The sequence below is a fragment of the Podarcis cretensis genome (genome assembly GCF_951804945.1).
Source record: "Podarcis cretensis genome assembly, chromosome: 2".
Taxonomy (NCBI): Eukaryota; Metazoa; Chordata; class Lepidosauria; order Squamata; family Lacertidae; genus Podarcis; species Podarcis cretensis.
The window spans coordinates 66,918,144-66,933,275 of NC_137171.1; the positions used below are offsets into that span (position 1 = coordinate 66,918,144).

The 15,132-nt window shown below is 40.3% G+C and overlaps 1 protein-coding gene across 2 annotated transcripts in view; it reads left to right on the top strand.

The window, feature by feature from the left end:
• The window catches only part of SGCD (sarcoglycan delta), a 404,733-nt gene extending 391,030 nt beyond the window's left edge, over positions 1 to 13,703 (top strand). For both annotated transcript variants that reach the window (XM_079968328.1, XM_079968327.1), the window contains one exon: positions 1,770 to 13,703. In XM_079968328.1, coding sequence (XP_079824454.1) covers positions 1,770 to 1,943 — 174 coding nt within the window. In that variant the 3' untranslated portion in view covers positions 1,944 to 13,703. The remainder of the gene's footprint in view (positions 1 to 1,769) is intronic.
• The last annotated feature ends 1,429 nt before the right edge of the window (positions 13,704 to 15,132 follow it).

A 15,132-nucleotide genomic window follows, 5' to 3' on the forward strand; every position in this document is an offset into this window, starting at 1 on the left:
GGTAGGTTTAGCATGTGTGTTAGAGCTCCTTGAAGGAATGATGGAACTCATTGTATGCAGACTACATTCCTTCTATACAGAATGGCGAGGTGATTCATTAGTTTTAAAGTGCTGGGATAATAGCATTGGTTGTGTGAAACAGATTTATGCAGCTGTAAAAATGTGCAGTACTACTAAATTCTCTTCTTCCTTGTCACTTTAAAGTGAGATTTACTTGACTAGCATAATTAAATCTTATATCATGCATTTTTCCAATGAGGAGCACTTAACTCACCTGTATTGATTTGTAAAGCTGAGCATCACTTTCCTATTTGAAGGAAAGGAATATGTCAGAACAAACCTTTCCGCTGTTGAAGATGCTTAAAGAGTCTGGGATTATAGCCCAACCGTTGTCCCCAAAGTATCTCAGAGTATTGTTCATTAAGGGACTTATTTGTAAATCTGCTATTTAAGAACTTTAGAGCAGCTGCAATATAATGTGAAATGAACATTATTTTAATTTTTTGTTTTCTTGTTCTGCAAAAGGTAGAATGCTTGATTCCCACTTTACAGCTCAGAGATAACTTTCAGAGAAAACAACACATGTGGCTCTTGATGCTTAATTTGAAAAATGAAACTTATTAAAGAATGTTCCTTCTGGCCTAGATGCCATTCATTTTATTTCCAAATGTGTGGGAGGTGGTTGTAAATATTCAGGGGTGAGTGGAGATATGGGGGCAGTCTACACATATTCAGAGAGTCCCTCAGCAAAAAAGCAAAAAGAGGTACCCTACCAAAAGTGGCTCAGTTCTCTAGTTCTGGGAAGCTTAACTTCCAAACTAATTTCTGATTTTTTTTTAATGTTTCTGAAATTTAACATGAATATAATAAGTAGGCTCTACAGCTGTCCTTTTAGTGTGCTGGCATTTTATTAATTATCCAGTGCGACGCAGGTGGCGCTGTGGTCTAAACCACTGAGCCTCTTGGGCTTGCCAATCGGAAGGTCGGCGGTTTGAAACCCTGTGACGGGATGAGCTCCCGTTGCTCTGTCCTAGCTCCTGCCAACCTAGCAATTTGAAAGCACACCAGTGCAAGTAGATAAATAGGTAACGCTGCGGTGGGAAGGTAAACGGCATTTCTGTGCGCTCTGGCACTTGTCACGGTCCTCCGTGCGCCAGTAGCGGTTTAGTCATGCTGGCCACATGACCCAGAAAACTGTCGGTGGACAAACGCCGGCTCCCTCGGCCTGAAAGCGAGATCAGCACCACAACCCCATAGTCGCCTTTGACTGGACTTAAACGTCCAGGGGTCCTTTACTTTTACCTTTACCTAATTATCCAGCAAACACAACAAAATGCAAGAAGTGCACAAAACTTAAGCTAGCTCTGGGAAATAATTGCTAGTGTCTGGTAAATGTGAATCCTATATCCTATCCACTATTCCTGCATTCATTGGAATAGAGAATGACACAGCACTTTACTCATTTGCCAGACAGTAGAAAGGGGAACAGTAAGCTCTGCCTGTATCTACACATGAATTGGTGAATGCAAGATTTATATGGAGCACGAATAGTGAGTGGCAGACCAGTACTATATGTAACTTTTACATAGCATCCAGATATATACAAGATTATACTATAGCTCTAGCTGACTTTATTTGTGTAAGAAATAAGCAGATGTGTGTATGTGTGTGTTATAGAGCGAACTTCAGTCAATTCCCACTGAACGTTTTAAATCGAAGGGCCGACAAATCCATTTCAATGCTAATTTATTTTCTCTCTTCCTCTGCAGATAACGTTGGAGGCTGCAAATATCAAACTACCTAGATTGCCTCTGGGATCCTTCTCCTCTACTGGATCCAGGCAAAAAATCTACGAGCTTTGTGTGTGTCCCAACGGGAGGTTATTCCTGTCTCAAGCAGGAAGTAGTTCCACCTGCCAGATAAAGACAAGTGTCTGCCTTTGAGAGAGACTGTTTGTGACAGGCATAGCTGGCAGCACAAAGGCCTTTTTTTGGCCTCTCAGATAGCAGCTGCCAACTATTTTTACTAGAACACAGAAAGCCTATCAAAGACTTTTGTGTGCGTGTGCGTGTGTGTGCGTGTGAATATATAAATATATAGATATATATAGATATAAATAAATATATATATATATCCTTTGTGTAAAATGAAGTTTCAGTACAAGAAATTCCAGGGTGACCCTCTTTGTGTAGCATTTATTGCTCCCACATCAAAATTTGAAAATGTGCAAATTGGATCCAGATCGTTCCAGGAGTATTCAAATTGTGTCATAGCAAGCCTCTATCAGTCAAGAAAATGCTTTCAAGCCTTTCCAAATTTAGTTGTACTTTACACATGACATTTTACCTGCATGGAAATAGGGCGGGAAAGATGTCATTTAACAAGACTGCACCCATGTTTGATCTGCCACATGTACAGATACTTGGCTCTGCAATTATGGCATTCCATTGTGTCTATGAAAACTAGACTGGTATGTGATCTTCACACATGATGATGTACACAAGGTTCCTATGTCTTTTCTAATTCATGTACACTTGTGTAGGTACAATGTCATGTGTGAAATAACCCTAAGATAAAGACACACCCCCACCCGAAAAAAGGCAGCTCAGCTTGTACCATTCCTTCTCAACCTAGGCCTGAAAGTAGAAACATCAAAGGCAAGGAACCAAACAAAAAATGTTCATAAGAATTATCAATCAGTTTAATACCCAGGAAGAACTATGAGGAGGTGAGTTGCATTGGTACCTCACTTCATAACCCATAATAGGCTCAGAAATGTTCAGACAGTAGGATATCACAATTGTTTAACTGCTGCCTTCCCCTCCTTAGGGGATGTCACCCCCTTCCACTTTGAGAACCACGGTTTTGGTATGTAGAAATGAGATTCTCTTGTTATTTACAGTTACTTCAAAGCAAAGAGTAAACGGCCCGGTTAAAGAGAGCATGATGAGACAAGCATCTCTGATTATTATCCTGCCATGAAAATCCATCAGATATGATGACAAAATTACCTACTGCTTAGGGTGCTCCAAGACACCTGTGGTTAAATTACACACTGTTCATTTTTAATTAGAAGCAAATATTGCAAGAGTGGTGTTCTGCAGCACTCTCCATAATCCTAGGCCTGATAGCAGCCACCTCGATGACATAAAAAGGCTCCTTCATTCACATTTTATCTGGGTGAAGGGATTCAATGCATTTAAAGGGCCTCCGTGTGATTAAATGCCCTTGACGTTGTGCTCATCTTCCTGGCTCTGCTCCCAACCTCCATGTCATAGCGTGAATGGAAAGCTGGCAGTGCTTGTGGAGAGTCCTCCACACAACCAGTAGCCCTGTGTTACTGGGACTTCCAATCACATGGAGCACTGTTCATAAGTACATCTGGCTTAAGAGGATTCCTCAGTGCCTATAGGTGGGAGGCAGAGCTGCGAGGACAACACAAAGATAACACAGACAGCACATCAAGGAAGCAAATAACTGAGTCATATCAGTGGAGGAGTTAAGAGTTGCAAGCCATTTTATGATAAGCTGTAAAGTCCATTCAAGATACTGTTTATGAGGGCTAAAGGCCACATGGACAAGCATGTGGTTGTAATCATGAAAAGGAGCACTAGGATCTATTCTCACACATTTGGCTGAGATGTGTCCTGGCATTTCTGCCTCTGTAGTCCATCCAGAGAGAGCGTGGGTGCATCTCATAGGTGCATCTTCAGGAAAAAGCAATTGCTTTCCCATTTCAGCAAGAGTAGGAAAAAATGGTCCCATGGAAGGAAGAAAATGATTCAGCAAAGGAGAACCTTGTATTAATAATGTTCAGCTTTCAACTATTCCAAACATGCTGCTCTCAGGACCATTACTGTCTACAGTGCAGATGACCAGGGAACTAGAATAGATTGTGCAAGTAGCATGGGATGGGATGTCCATTTGACCCACAGCAAAACATTTTTAAAAAGTACAGAAAGTGCAGAGAAACTCTTAATGTCAGCACAAAGCAATCTGTTTCTGATTAAAAGGCAAGATGGCCACCTTACATACAAAAATACAGGAAGAAGACAACTGACAGGTGTCTGGTTCGCCCTTTGCTGTCAACATTTCAGTTTCTGAAAACAAAAGCATTCCTTAGTTTCTGGAAATGCTTTTTTGTTATTACAGTACTGAATGGGAATATATCTGATGGAACTTGGCAAAGTAAAGGGTCCATGTCTTTGGGGCCCTTGGGCTAGAAAGGTGGTATATAAATGTGAATTTTTAAAAACAAGTTAACTAAATTAATGGTATAAAGTGTTGTGGGGTGAGCCATAGAAAGTCAATGTATTTTTCTTTTGTTTTGACAGTTGCACTACCAGAGATGCTTATTTTCAAGAAGTTTTTTAGTGGTTTGCATTGGTTATGACACAGTCAGTTCACTGAAAAGCAGTACAGTGAGTTCCCTTCAAAGCTGAACCCAAGGCACACTTCCCTACAGGAACTAGGGAAAAGGTGGTAATGTTGGTCTGTTGTAGCAACAGCAACAAAGAGTCCTGTGGCACTTAAAGACTAACAAGTTTTTGTAGCACAAAAAACTTGTGCTACAATATGTTTTACCACAGGACATTGTTTTCTCTAAAGGAATCCTCTATGAAATGGAAATATTAACAGCATCACAAATCAGATGTAGCACACAATTTATGAAAAATGGTTTCATAAATAACTCCCACATGCATTTCTGTAATTTAGAAAACAAAAACATACAGATATATTGGAACCTATCCAAAAACCCTAAGTTTAAGTAAAAATCGGTAGACAACACTTATAAGCAACCTTGTTATATTTTCATTTAAGCCATTTCCTTGAATTTCTTTGTGGGCTAGAGAGAACTAAGAACTTGATAGCAAGACTGATGAAGTCAGTTTGGAAGACACACCCATTTCAATGATGCTTGGATTAAGCCATTACTAAATACTGTACTTAGGTGCTTCAGGTTAGCGGTAAATAAGGCTTGAAGACACCAGTGAAGTGCACTTTTGGTGGAAGGTGAAATTATAATATATTAACACTCTTAGGTATGCACTCTTAGGTATGTTTACACAGAAGTAAGTCCCCAGGTATTCAATGAGGCTTATTTCACAGTAAGTTTGTTTAAGATTGCAGCCTTTAGTGACACTGTTAGGACTTCAGACCTAACTGAATGGCTCCTGTCATTAATATTCTTATTTTTTACCTGGTACTTAAATCCAAGGGGGTCACCCGGGATAACCATTGTATTGGGACGCAGGACTATACACCATCTCTGTTCAAGGAGGGAGACCTGTGCCTATGCCTTAAGTCAATGCACTCAGCAAGGAGAAGCACATCATACTTATTATTGAAACTAGTTTTATTTGGCATGTTGGACTGAAGAGAATGATGGGGTTGCAATCTTTGAGAGATGAATGAGAGCTTTTAAAGCAACATGAAGTAGAGTCACTAGAAATGCATAGACTATGGGGCACCTGGAGAAAATCCACATCTCTGACATGTTTTAACCTGGGTATTGAACTCCAAAGCTAATCCTGGAGGTCTGACTGAATCTTCAGAGGTTTTGGGGGTATTGTGGTAAAAAATTCCCTTGTTTTTCTTATTGAGCAATGATCACATGTAAGGCCATTTCATTAAGGAATACTTGTCAGGTTGATAAATGGGCTCAGCACTGCAAAGAAAATATACATATTGCCATGTAACAGAGTTGTTTGATCTTTCGTCCCCCCATTAATTTTACTGATAATGAAACAAGACAATGAAATTAGGTTCCTTTGAAATGAACTATTGGTGTCTTTAGGTTTTTGTGTATTTGTTTCTGAAGGGCTTATCTTTCTGAGAGCTCATTTTTTATGTTAATTTGGGTCCTGATCTTGCAACTTTAAAGTTACAAATTTAGTTACTGCCTGCACTTAGGTAGTTGAGGTAGTATGCAGAGAGGAGGTAGGATGTTGGAAATGATGCTACCAATAAGAATCAAGTATCTTTTAGATAGAGATGGGGAACCTGTAAGCCCTACAGATGTTATTGGAGTTCCCAAAACCCCACTCAGTGTGGCCAGGGAAGATGGGTGTTGTAGCCCAGAAACAGCTGGAGGCTTGCAGCTTCCCCATCCATGCTTGCTTAATTACTGGTCCTAATTTATCTTATACAGGGTGAGTCCTTAAAAGAGGCCCCGTGGATACAGAGTACGCATGTTCCATGGGGCCTCTTTTAAAAGATTCACCCTATACTAGCATGGGAGACCTTTACAGCTTGCCACCAGTTCCACAAATAGCCACCCTGCTTACTACAAAAGGCAGCTGTTAGCAACTATTAAAACTCTCCTTTGCCAGTTACTAGAACCCTTTCCTTTTAAAAACAAACTGGGTAGAACAGGACATGGTTTGACACATAAGCACCTCCCATTTCCTCTCACCCCCCCCCCCAACTCTTTAGAACCCAACAAAAGTCAAGCATGAAAGTTAAAGGATGCTTAAACCTTTTGATTAGGGCTTATGCAATAAATAAACCTATGCTGGCTTTGGAATTTTACTCTGTAGGCAGACATTTCTGAACAGCAATAGTTTGGTGTGACAAGAAGCCATGCCTATAAATACTGAGTGCCATACATGTGATCTAATGATGAAACAGATCCTTGTATCATGCCCGTGTTATGGACACTTTAGTCAAATCAGTCATGTTTTCATGGGAAACATTATTTAAAGAACATCTATGACATGTGCAAAAATGAACCCAGGCATTGTGTTGGAAAGATAGATCACAAGCAAAAAAAAATAAATTAAAAATCACTGTGCCCTATTTATTGCCTTTACCAAAGGAATAACAAAAAAAAATTACAGCTATTTATTTCAAATCTCAGTTGTTAAAAGAATTTGTAAAACATACAGGTCTCTGGTGTAAGTATATTGTAGTTTTTTTAAAAGATAAAAGTATTATCAGTCTGTATACACAAGTATATCAGATTTTGTTAACTCAAAATATCTTCCAGTGTAAAGTTTGGAAGATTATCTGTGCCGGGAAGCATACTGGCAACATGGTTGTGATTTTAAAAAAATGTTCTGTAGATGGACACAACTGAGACCTGTATGTTTTAAGGTACATTTAAACTATTGTTTTTGTTATCAATTGTTTGTTATTCTGTTACAATATTGGCTTTTCTTTGTGTTCTATCCTTTCCACTTCCGGTGTTAAAAGAGTAGGCAGTCTTGTGGGAAATGCTGCTTTAAAAGGACTGCTGACATATTGTCACTTGGGGAGACAACACAGGGACTGGTCACCAGAACAGCTGTCTGCATTTTCTATTTGAAAAACTTGTGCATTTAATTTCCATTTAATGAACAGAGGTAAGTGGGCCCTGTGGTATTCTTAGTTTATTTTTATTTTCTTCAGTTTCATGTTCATTTTCACGGCATAGGTTATCCAGACACTGTCCTCACTCATATCCCAATAACGTAATTTTTCAGTTTTCCTCCACATTGGGATTTCTCCCAGATGGCAGTTTATCTTTATCTCTGGTTGCCAAGGAGAAGCAAAGGTGGATGCTGAACCTGCTTGCACTGAAATCAATGTAAGATACACCATCGGCTTACATGCCTGTAGTAGATATCCCAGGGATTTTCTCCATCAGGATTTAAGATCTGGTTCTTGGCCTGATTGTCACAAGTAAATGGAAATGTTGTCATTGACCTCAAGTCGTTGCAATATTACACCTCTTGCATTATAGCTGCCTCTTTCTGAAATACTTAATAGACTTTGCTGTTATATTCAGCACATCTTAAGCTGCCATAAATGCTATGGATAAAGATAAATGCTCTTAATTACTGTGCCAACTAACCTTTTATGGCTTTCAGAGCATGGTTTTATACCTAGAAGATGTTGTGGAAAGCTAGTATCAGCTGCCTTTACAGCAGCAACATTGAAAACAGATTGCATTACTTTCTGGCTTGGTTTGATTCAGCAACAAATGAGTTGGATCCAGACTTAGTCACATTTAGAGTATACATATTGCAATCAATGTGACTTAAGCTAGCAGTAAATAACTTAAGATCTATTGATCTGAATGGGTCATCTCTACGCATGTCTAAATCTGTATCCACCCCAGTGGGCCAAGTTATATGCACAGACATACATGGGCTCCAGGCTTCTCTAAAAATAGATGTACTGCTGTGAGAGGAACTGTGATATGGCAGATTATATGTATTTAATAATGCAGCATGGGACTGTCTAAAACTGACATTATTCCAGACACATTGCAGACATTAGCACTTTATGGATTCAGTGAAGAAATATTAAGCTTGTTAACTATGTCAGAGGTCAAAGGTGTGACCCAGCAGGTTCTGAGACCTCAGAAAGCATCTCCGAGGTCTCGTGAGGCCTCAGAGATGCTTTCCGAGGCCTTGCACAACCTCTGAAGTTGTGCGGAGGCCCTGTAGTATGGGTGCTGAGCACAACATTTTTGTTGGCTACTCAGGCACCCAGAGCCCCCTATAGTTGGTGCCCCTAGGAAGTATTTATTTGTTAGCCAGCTTAGAACTCAATGGGCTTACACTGAAGTCCTTCTCAGTGTTTCATATATTTGGGTCCCCAGCTGTTGTTGGACCACAACTCCCATCATCCCTAGCCAGCAGGACCAGTGGTGGGAATGATGGGAGTTGTAGTCCAACAACAGCTGGGGAACTAAGTTTGAGAAACACTATAAAAGATGAATACATTATGGACTGTTCACCTTGTTCATGTGTCACAATAAGCCATAAACTATGGTTTATCATGCAGTAGCAAATCATTCCTACTTCACTTTGCTCTACCCTACCAGCTTGCAGTAGGAAGGAACAAATGATAATCGATCCCAAGCCTAGAGTTATATCTGAAATGGCATTGTGGTTTGCTTCCCTCTGAACAAGCTACAATTAGGGTGTTACTGGTAAAGGCTTTGATAGAGTGTTATGCCAAGGCTTGTGACTTGTTTCTCTCCATTGTGTGAGAGAGGAGCAAAACAATCTAGTTTGGCATGTTCACAGTGAGCTGGCCTTCAACTCATAGGGTGAGACCCACTAGTGGGCTGAAGCTTAATCCTAGGTGGGTGACAACCACAGCTACCAACATGGTACAAGATTAAGAAATTGGTCCCCAAATGCATGTTTGGGTTTAAAAATAGGTCCGGAGTCTAAAAAGGTTTAAGATATCTAATCTATCGTTCCCCTGACAAGCAAACTTGGCCACTATATGTTAAAGTATCAACATATATTTGGGGGTGTACTTTATTTGCACTTGGGTACCCATGGGCAATTGCAATACTCCTATTTGAACTGGATTCCCTATACTGTTGGTATAAGAAGGAGGAATGGCCATCTAAAAATATTTCACCCTTTCGTTTGAATAACCCATTTAATATTTTGCTCTTGATTTGGTTGGGGAAGATTTTACCTTTTCTGGCTTTTGGAATCTCTTGAGGCTTTCTGAATCTAAAGAGTAGCAAACTTGCCCAAAAATCTCTTCTTCTTTTTGGTGGAAGAGGTGACTATGTAACACAGCAGGCCTGTATATCTATGTCAAGGGGAAGGGAGGTAGGCTGAAATTTCCCATGCAAAATCTGTCAAAACTACAGGGATATAAAATCTCTCGGAAATTTAATTTGACTGGTGCAGATGGTATTCCGCTAGGAAAACCCAGCAGCACTGCCATGTGCTGGAAATGTTTCATGTTCTTGTATCAGAGCACCTTGTCATCTTTTGCTTCAAATCTTTTCTTGCTAGTACCATTGTTTTAGCAGTAGCAGCATGTTCCTTTTTCAAAGGAGAGATGAGACATCTCATAATTTCCCTTTAAGAAGGGTGCATTGTTGATCATTTCGTGATCAATTTTAGTTTTCAAAGAAAAGGTCCACTAAAGAACAATTTAAAATAATTTCTTTGCCTTGCTGTTCATTCTGCTTTGTTTTTCTGCCAGAGTGTGTAGGCAGCAGGAGGAAAATAGAAAAATGTTACATTTGCATAGTGCCCTGCTACCAAACACTTGAAATAAACATGCACCAACTTAGAAAATGGGCTTGTTAAAAGAAGCTTTGGGGCCTTTCAGAAAGTTCCCATAGGATGAACTATTTCTGAATTTTCTCTAACAATAAGTTTGCTGCATAGTCTGTGGCAGGCACATCTTTTGTGTTGTTACAGGAATTTATTCTACATTCGTGTGTGGGCTTTCTTTTCCCCCCATTCTAAAACCTTAATCACTGATAAGAGATAAAATAGTCCAAGGGTTTCTGCTGCCTGAATGTATTACTGCTTTCTAAAGCAATGTTATTTCTATGGGCTTCAACAAGATTTTTTCATAGCAGAGCAGCATCTGTAACACCTCTGAGCAGCTTTGGTTTTTGAAAAACCACAACAATGTATCTCACACAAAAAAATAAATGGGTGGGATTCTATTTTTCCTACAAGATTGGATAACAAGAGTCCATAGTAAAGACATTGCTACATTTCTCCTTCCTGCAGTTTCATTATATAATTATCTCTCTCTCTCATATATGAGAGAGAAAACTCTTAGGGTTTTTTATATGCTAACAAGGAATTAGCATTTTTGTTTAAAGAGTGCCTTTTTCTTGGCCATTTTCTGAGTTTGCAGCCACCAGCTCTAGCTAATTTTAGTTGGTCTTACAAATGCAAGAAATCATTGATGCTTTAGTGGTATATTAATGATGCCTCAATTATAAGCACAAACAGCCTAAATAATATTAATAGCCAAGGCAATTGCTGTTCAGTTTTCTCAATATTGCCATCTTACAACCATCAAGCAAGCATCAGTATCAATGTAGAAGCAAGTTATTAAGCTGAACTGCTAACTGGTATTTGTTAATGAAGTATGCATTCAGATGGGCAAAAGGGTATGGGCTTTTGAAGCAAGGGACAATTTAGCAGCTATGGGGTGTTTAATATTTCTCCCACCCACCCCCACCACACCACACCCTCTTCTACTGTATCTAAACTGTAGCCATTAAATATATTTTTTGAACTGGAAGTGATACTGCAGTCATGTAAAACACAAAACACCATTGACTCAATGTGGGGGCATGATCTAGATTTACACAGGCCAAAGGTCTAATTCAATACATTTTGCAGTATTTAACAGCAGATATGAAAATATTCACTATTTTCTCTCTATTTACACCACATACAAAACAGGTGCAATCAAAAGGATCCACAGTCAGATCTCAAACATTTTGCAGAGTTGGAAATTCTGATTTAGACCAGAGTAATGGGATTGGGGGGACGCAGGTGGCGCTGTGGGTTAAAGCCTCAGCGCCTAGGGCTTGCCGATCGAAAGGTCGGCGGTTCGAATCCCTGTGGCGGGGTGCGCTCCCGCTGCTCGGTCCCAGCGCCTGCCAACCTAGCAGTTCGAAAGCACCTCCGGGTGCAAGTAGATAAATAGGGACCGCTTACCAGCGGGAAGGTAAACGGCGTTTCCGTGTGCGGCTCTGGCTCTGGCTCTGGCCAGAGCAGCGATGTCACGCTGGCCATGTGACCCGGAAGTGTCTCCGGACGGTGCTGGCCCCTGGCCTCTTAAGTGAGATGGGCGCACAACCCCAGAGTCTGTCAAGACTGGCCCGTACGGGCAGGGGTACCTTTACCTTTACCTTTAATGGGATTGGGGGGAGAGCTTCAGACTTTTCCCCTGCACCATTTTCCCATTCTAAATCTCTCCCTAAGCTGCTATTGGCTCCATGTTAGCATAATGTATATAACATTATACAGTGGTGCCTTGCAAGACGAAATTAATCCGTTCCGCGAGTCTCTTCGTCTTGCGGTTTTTTCGTCTTGCGAAGCACGGCTATTAGCAGCTTAGCGGCTATTAACGGCTTAGCGGCTTAGCGGCTATTAATGGCTTAGCGGCTTTAAGAAAAAGGAAACAAACTCGCAAGAACTCGCAAGACGTTTCGTCTTGCGAAGCAAGCCCATAGGGAAATTCATCTTGCGGATACATCTGTTTACAACCAGAGGCATACCTAGGTTCCCTTGCGCAATGAACTCCCCTGCAAGGAGCTGTATCAGTGCCCCCCATCCCTTGCCCTTGGCAAGATTATCAAACCCTCCACCCAGAAAAATGGAGGAGTGGGCTGGCTCCTAACCACTCTGAGCCAAAGGCTCAAATCTTGCACCCTTGGCAGGGACCAACTTGGCCAATCTCTAGGTATGTCCTTGTTTACAACCCAGTCCTCAGCTCAGCTGAACTGAGATCTCAGGATTTCAAACAATAGTCTGTTCAACTTAACTGTGTTGCAACAATTTTCACACATAACACCATGCGGTAGTGTTGGGTGTTTTGTTTGTTTGTTTTCATATCTATGACATCAATATAAACCCTATATTGGATAGAATTAACCATTTGTTTTTTAAAATTTGCTCTCTGCTTCCTGTTCTGCATTGACAGCCTTTACATATGTGCACAAATGTCAGACGAGAGGTTCAAAAGCGCTTTCAGGATCACATCTGAAAATGCCCTCAAGTTCTTGGCTTAAATCAAGGAACTAATCAGGAATCTGTGGCCCTCCAGACATTGACGAAAGCAACTGCATCATCACTGATCTCTAGGGCTGGTGGGAGTTGAAGGGCCGCAGTCCCCATCTTTTGCTTAAGCTGAAATATAAAAATCTGCAAATAGAAAGAGTCTTGCTGAATCAAATCAAAGGGCCATTTAGTCCAGCATTCTGTTTCCAACAGCAGCCAGCTAGGAAACTTATAAGCAGAGCCTGAAGGACATCACATCCTGTACATTCCCAGCACTAGTGCCCAGAGGTTTACTGCCTTTGAAGAGAAGGATGTTGCTTAAATAGAGCTTTTGGAGTTAAGAGCAGCAACCTGGATGCAATGTCCCTGGAGTGGAATGGCTCACAGTAGGGGCGAGGAGCCTGTGGCCCTCCAGATGTTGTTGAAGCTTAGCTTCCATCAGCCTCTGTGACTATTGCTAGTGGTAAGGGATGATGGGAATTGTAATTCAGCAACATCTAGAGAACCACAGGTCCCCCATTTATGGGGCTAACTGTCCTAAACATATGCATTCCACAGGATTCAGTGGGGCTTCCAGGTAAGTTTGCTTGGGACTGCAGTATTGGAGTCACTTTCCCAACCATAGCTACAGCTTATTTTTAATAGCTTGCCTTGTCTGGATACTGGTGCTCGACATATCATATAACTACTTGTGTTGATCCACTAAAATGTTGCGCATACAGAGCACTGAGAGCAGAATACAATCTCTGCTGGTATAAGCAATGACATTTCGGCTGCCAGAATCCTATCTGTCTGTGAACGTAACATAAAAACAGCCCATATGCCATCACAGTTTTCCATCTGTGATAGTAAAATGTGTTGTCTTACCTATGGTAAACACCAACTCTTTCATGAAACCACAACAAAAGGTTCAAGTTCTAAATCACATTTTTCATGAAGTTCACATTTTGTTTGGCTTTTTATTTTTATTTATGTGTGTGTGTGTGTGTGATTGTGTGAGAAAAAAATTAAAGCTTTTTTTATCAAGTAACATCAATCCTTGCACACTCTATGCAAAATTTTGTAAGCATTGCAATAATGCTATGAATTACACAAGGAAGTATTTTAACTTTATTACACTTTCTGTATAAAAAGATTTGTATTTAAAATTATTTCAACTGCAATCTTGTAAAATATATTAATAAAATAATGATTGTTAAGAAATAATGTGTGGCTCCATTTTCTTCCATCATTTTCAGAGCAAAAATATGAAGCCAAATGAGCACTGAATGTTTAGGATGCGGCCTAAAGTGGGGGGCGGGGAGTACTACAAAGATGGTTCAGCTACCTTATCCTACACTCTGTCAGGCTTCAGTGGCACAGTAGATGTTCATCCTGTTTCCTACTGTTTTTTAAAACATGCACACACCGGTTCCCCACCTATCAAAAACAAAGGTAAGATTTAGTTGGGCTTAGGAGCATGACCACCATTTTCTCCCTGGTTTGGGGGCATGAGGGGGACTGGGATAGCTTTAGCTTCAATACTGCCCTTCTTCCAAAGATCACAGGGTGGTTCACAAGATAAAAACACAAAAACAAACCATAATAATCACCACCACCACCTCTCTCACACACAGTTTAAAAGGCCATAGACTGTTTAATTAAACAACATAAAAACTTGGCTCTCAAGTCAGTAAATACCAAGCATTCTGTGTGAAGAGAAGACATGGCATTGGCTGTGCTTGTCATGATAAACTAGGGATGCTGGTGCACACAACTCAGTTGCTCCCAATTTATTCCTCTGGGTGCAAGCAAGAGAAGTCACAATTAAGCTTAGCTGCCTGTAAGCTCCAAGGCTGGGATTGTGGCTTGTTGCTCCCTAACCAGCCAGGATTTGTAAGCCAGCAGCAAACTATGGTTTAAGACTGTCTCGTGACATTGGCTCATAAGAATGTAAACAGATCATGAACTTGGGCTCAGACACCACAGATGTAAAATAATCCACAAACCATCTTAATGCAAAGTCCAAATGTTTCCATTGCATCGTCACATAATCAAATGTCCTTTAAGCTTTGAGTGATAGGTTGCACAGGCTTAGTTCTCTATAAAATTACTAGTTTGTTTGTTGGTTTGTTTTATGAGATTTATAAAATAATTTATATATTGCCCTTCATCAAAAGATCTCAGGGTGGTTCAAAAGATAAAATGGAGGTTAAAGTAAAGCACAAATAAATAGTTAAAGAAAAATAACAACTCACAAACACATTTAAAAGGCTGCAAAATATTAATCAGCCAGAGGCCTGGCTGAAGAGGAGGTTGTCATGAGCCCCAAAGGTTTCCAAATATAGAGGATGGAAAGGTGGATATAAAACAATTATGTGACAACAATGATTAGCATTTCTATTTAATCTACCTTCGTAGTTTAAAGGGCACTGCAAAACAAATCTGAGTTTGCAAGGTGGGAGTCTGGCTATATTGAAGTACATGATCGTTTCTTTACAGTTAACTTTTATTTTTCCTAAAAATCAGCAGCCCTATATTACTGAGGATGCTGATTTACAAACATATAAGCATTCTTCCTTTAAAAATTGCAGGATTGATGCTACTGATAATATTTTGTCAGTATTTGCATGTTTGTCTACACCTACAGTCAGAA